This window comes from Barbatula barbatula (genome assembly GCF_947034865.1).
Source record: "Barbatula barbatula genome assembly, contig: scaffold_170, whole genome shotgun sequence".
Classification (NCBI taxonomy): domain Eukaryota; kingdom Metazoa; phylum Chordata; class Actinopteri; order Cypriniformes; family Nemacheilidae; genus Barbatula; species Barbatula barbatula.
Window position 1 is genome coordinate 1 of NW_027636893.1, and position 5,000 is coordinate 5,000.

Sequence of the window (5,000 nt, forward strand, 5' to 3'; positions counted from 1 at the left end):
TAAATCTTTTTACTTTTAATGTTCAGTCGAGGGTTTTGCCAACAGTCATATTGTGCCAAAGGTATTAATCTGATTTTCACCTTAGATTTGAATGGGCTGTTTTTTGCTGCTACACCTTCTTTAACTACATTGACTGCTTTTATTTTCTCAGAAGATCAATGAAAATGTGATTCATCATATGATTTTAACCCTGTCAAGTTTCATATAGACTTGAGTTTGTTTGTTCCAACGTTGTGTTTCAGAAAGCTTCGCTTTACTTTGGTATAACTGTAGTAAACATAGTTGTTTGGTTTATTTGTAACTTGCCATGTTTATTATAGTAAACCTATGGTAACACAAATCATATTAAGTCTGCATCAAAATCATGGTTGGCTACTACACTTTTACTATAATAAAACCATGGGTAATTTGCAAAAAAAACACTGCCGTCAATGTCAATCATGTTTTCTTCAGTTTTGAGCAGGAAGTTCATGGGTCTATACAGCATGTTTATAGAGTTTTACTGTGTTATCAAAACTCTACAGCCCAAATCTCCCAAGAAACATGTGACGTTAATGTGTTCCTCAGATTGGTTTTGTTGTCGTGTGTATAATTGTGCTGCTGATAAATGTTTGTTCATTCCTCAGATCCGAGAGGATAATAAACGTCAGCATCCGTGTCTGGTGGATTTCTCCAAACTGCCAGAGACCGAGAGGAGCTACAACATACAGATGTCAACAGAAACGCTGAAGTAAGATCGACACTGAAGAGAGCTCCTCAGTTCTCCTGAAAAGAATTTATTGTAGTGTCGGGTCTTCAGCGTCATGAGTATTTTTTTGTTCGGTTTCATTAAGCTAATTTTGACTTCATTTGGTTTATTCCCTTGTTTATGTGCAGCAGTATTTTATATAATATATATTTTATATATGCGGACATATACCCTGTTATTAAGTGTCAGTTATTTGAACAAACACTTGCATTGCAGAAAATGACATTCTTACTAAGCATTTTTGTCAGGAAACATTTTATTGATAAGAAAAGTGACCCAAAATATATTGTCTCGTTTCATGAAAAAAATATAAGAATTTGGGTAATTTATGTTTAAAACGAGCAAAAAATATGAGAACTTATAATTAGGCACCTAAGGATAAAGTCAATCTCACGTTTAGTTTTCTCACCCTATCTGCAGATTCTTGTTAAATATATCTGTTTTATATTTTTAAGACGTTTAAGATATTTTTGCTAGAAAACCAAACCAAAAAGATAGTTTTTTTCCAGTAATGTTTGCACTAGACTTTTTCATTGTCTGTCATTTTCAGTCATTTTGACAGTCATGGTCGTATTAGTTTTACGCAAGTTATTATGCAAGTTATATATTCCATGTTTTCTAATGATGTGACAAAGGGGCAGCATGTATACAGCAAGGGCCCTAAAACCCAGCCTTGAGGTAATCCATATTTTACTGGCGTTTGATTTGATAATTCCCCATTTAAATGAACAAACTGATATTGGTCAGATAAATACAACTTGAACAATTGCAAGGCTTGTCCCTGAATAAAAAAGATTAGCATTAACTATATTTTCTCCAATATTTTCAACTTTCTCTGTGAAAAATATCATAAAGTCATTACTTCTATGGTGAGCTGGAATATTCGGATCAGGTGATGTCTGGTTATTTGTTAGTGTGGCTATCGTTCTAAATCAAAACCTTGGATTGTTTTGGTTAGTATCTATGAGGTTACGTAGGTGCTCATCCCTAGCCGATTTTACTGTCTTTTTGTAACAGCACATACTTTAACTATAACATACTATAAAGTTCTTACCCATTATTTTACTTAACTTACATTTGATAGCTTTTCTTCATCTCTTCATTTATTGAACTACTGTTCTAGAGTTTATGTTGTGTGTGTTTCAGGACTCTTCTGGCTTTGGGTTGTCATGTAGTTCAGGTGAAGGTCAATGCCGAAGAAGACCTGAAGAAACTCAAACTCCCTAAGAAGTGAGTATCTCAAACCTGCCGTGAGTAAGTAACTGGACTACAGGTGTCACCAGATGGATTTTTAGAATCATGAAGGTCATATGCAGGTTCAAGCTCCTGTGACGGGTTCAGACTAAATAAATATTGATAATCTGATTATATTGAGTCATATATAGACGGTTTCATCAGACGGACGAGCCTGGCCCGAGGTTAACTTCAGGTCTGTGTATGATTAAAATATAACAATTTATTTCGTATAATTTTTTAAATTATATTAATATTTTATTTTACATATTAAAATAAAACTACTCAACAGTTATTTATTCTTTGCGGAGTTCAACTGGAAGTTACGATTGGGCCACATAACATTTATTTATGTTGTTGCCACTGAAACCGTTTAAATTTCAAAGCGTATTTTTCAGATGCTATTGTGAGGTTTTAATCTCACAAAACCTTTTTTGTTTGGTTTTATTTTCACACAATTTAACAATAATACTGATATTGGAGGTTGCGCGGTCTGGTTTCACTTGCTCATGTTGTGTCCCGTCTAGCGTTTTGTGTGGTTTGTGTGCAGCTACATGATGTCTAACGGTTATAAACCAGCGTCGCTGGACCTGTCTGTTGTCAAACTGACCCCAGGTCAGGAGCTGCTGGTGGACAAATTGACAGAGAATGCCCACAACGTCTGGGCCAAAGATCGCATCAAACAGGGCTGGACCTACGGCATACAGCAGGTACCAAACACACAGGATTCTGGGACATTAGTTTTGCATTTTTATTGTTTTACTAAATAAATCGGATCATTTACTCGTAAGCGAGAGTTGATTTTCTGAATCTGATCTTGTTAAATCTCCCTTCAGCAGAATGAAAGAACACGTGATGCTGGATGTGTAATTGTGTTTGGTTTCCCTGTAGGACAGTCCAACTATTCAGCATTATTTGAACAATAGCGTGATAATGAAGAGAAATGAATTCCTCATTAAGTCCAGAAAGCCCCGGAGCGTCCAATCAGAGTCAATGACAGCGTGTCTTTCCATCTCTGCAGGATGTGAAGAGTAAGCGAAACCCTCGCCTGGTGCCGTACGCTTTACTCGACGAGCGAACCAAGAAGTCGAACCGCGACAGCCTCCGGGAAGCCATCCGCACTCTGATTGGATACGGCTACAGCGTTGAGCCGCCCGACCAAGACGCTGGTGAGCTCATGCAGTTTCATCAAAGCAGATAACTCTTCTTGTTATAATGTTGAATCTCATTGAGTCTCGAGATGTGATTTAACGTTATCAATGAGTGCTTTTCCACCATCACGCCGAATCGTTCTTGTTGATTCATGCGAGCCGTACGTAAATGGTTTCATTTTCCACCGCAGGGCTGATAATGGAAATGTTTCGAATGTAAACACAAAGGCTGTCACGCGCTGCCTTGGTAACACAAGAGGCCGAGCTTTAACGCCTCTGGTAGTGCGATTAGACACCATTCGGCACTCAATGTGCCGCCATATTGTAACTGACTTCCTATATACTCCTTTGTTTGTGTCTCTGCAGGTCACGTGGTGGAGCGGTTGAGCATCGATAAGATCCGATTCTTCCGTGTTGAGCGGACGTATGCGGTGAAGACGGGGAAGTGGTATTTTGAGTTTGAAGTGGTGACGGGTGGAGACATGCGGGTGGGCTGGGCTCGGCCGGCTGTAAGCCCGACGTGGAGCTCGGAACAGATGATCAAGCGTACGTCTTTGATGGACACCGGGTGAGTTTTAAACGTCGCCGCTGAAATGTGAATCGTGAAAGGTTTCGAGTTCCTCATCTCATTGCCTGTGCATTCAAAACTTTCTTTATTGTATGCTAACAGGGTCATCGACTCCACATGGGCAGTCGGCTCTTCGGTCGGTGCTGGCGCACGGGTGACGTTGTGGGTTGTATGATCAACATGGAGGACAAATCCATGATCTTCACCCTCAACGGAGAAATCCTGATCACTAACAAGGGCTCGGAACTCTGTTTCGCTGACTTTGACATCGATGACGGTTAGAAGGCATATTTAAGGATAATTCACTTTTATGATCCTTACTTTATTATCCGTTTGTTAAGAATTAATACACTAAACTCAAGTTTGTTGAATCTCCTGCAGGTTTCATTCCGGTCTGCAGTTTAGGACTTTCTCAGGTCGGCCGTATGAATCTGGGGAAAGACGCCAGCACTTTTAAATACTACACAATGTGTGGACTGCAGGAGGGCTTTAGACCTTTCGCTGTCAACATGAATCGTGAGGTGACCATGTGGTTCAGTAAACGTCTGCCTACCTTCTTCAATGTGCCGAGAGGCCACAGTCACATCGCGGTGAGGATAAACTTCAACCCCTGACCCAAAAATATCAATTCTCTCATGGGTTATTCACACCCGTGTGGTTGTAAACCTCGACGTGACTCTTTCTTCCACACAAAAGAAGATATTTTGATTAATGGCGGTTTCGTCAATGGGGTTTAATGTTGTTTGTGTGCAGGTCACCAGGATTGACGGTACCGTCGACAGTCCGCCCTGTCTGAAGGTCACTCATAAGACGTTCGGGACTCAGAACAGTAACTCAGACATGGTGTTCTTCAGACTGAGCATGCCCGTAGACTTTCACTCCTCCTTCAGAAGCTCCACCAGCCACATGAACGGAGTTTATGAGGACGAACCGCTGAAACTCAGACAGAGGTGAACGCTTTGGGAGAAATCGGAGAACATGTGTAACCTGCTGATTACGACAGCGTTTTATTTATGCATGTTAGTTTTTTTACGTTTTAAGCAAAGAATAACAGTTATGGTAGCATGTTTGTCATATTGAAACTTAACCAAAACTTATCCTTAAGAAAGTTTCAAAATACTGTGGCGGTCAAAAATGATATCCAAATATTTGCACAATATTTGCTTTCCATGACACTATAAGGTACAATTAGTGTATCGTACAAATTTTTTGGTGTTTATTTGACAAAAGTCATTTACATTTCTTTAAAAATGCACAGCATTTATATTGCATATTAATTATTTTAATATATGTCCGTGCG

At 39.4% G+C, this 5,000-nt stretch overlaps 1 protein-coding gene across 1 annotated transcript in view; it reads left to right on the forward strand.

Moving 5' to 3' along the window:
• Positions 1–626: 626 nt before the first annotated feature.
• LOC306890951 (ryanodine receptor 3-like) overlaps positions 627–5,000 on the forward strand; it is a gene marked incomplete at both ends in the record, with an annotated part of 26,477 nt that continues 22,103 nt past the window's right edge. Inside the window, 9 exon segments of the mRNA XM_079488377.1 lie at positions 627–730; positions 1,895–1,978; positions 2,532–2,691; positions 3,003–3,150; positions 3,499–3,636; positions 3,639–3,700; positions 3,803–3,977; positions 4,082–4,290; positions 4,454–4,650. Coding sequence (XP_079344503.1) covers positions 627–730; positions 1,895–1,978; positions 2,532–2,691; positions 3,003–3,150; positions 3,499–3,636; positions 3,639–3,700; positions 3,803–3,977; positions 4,082–4,290; positions 4,454–4,650 — 1,277 coding nt within the window.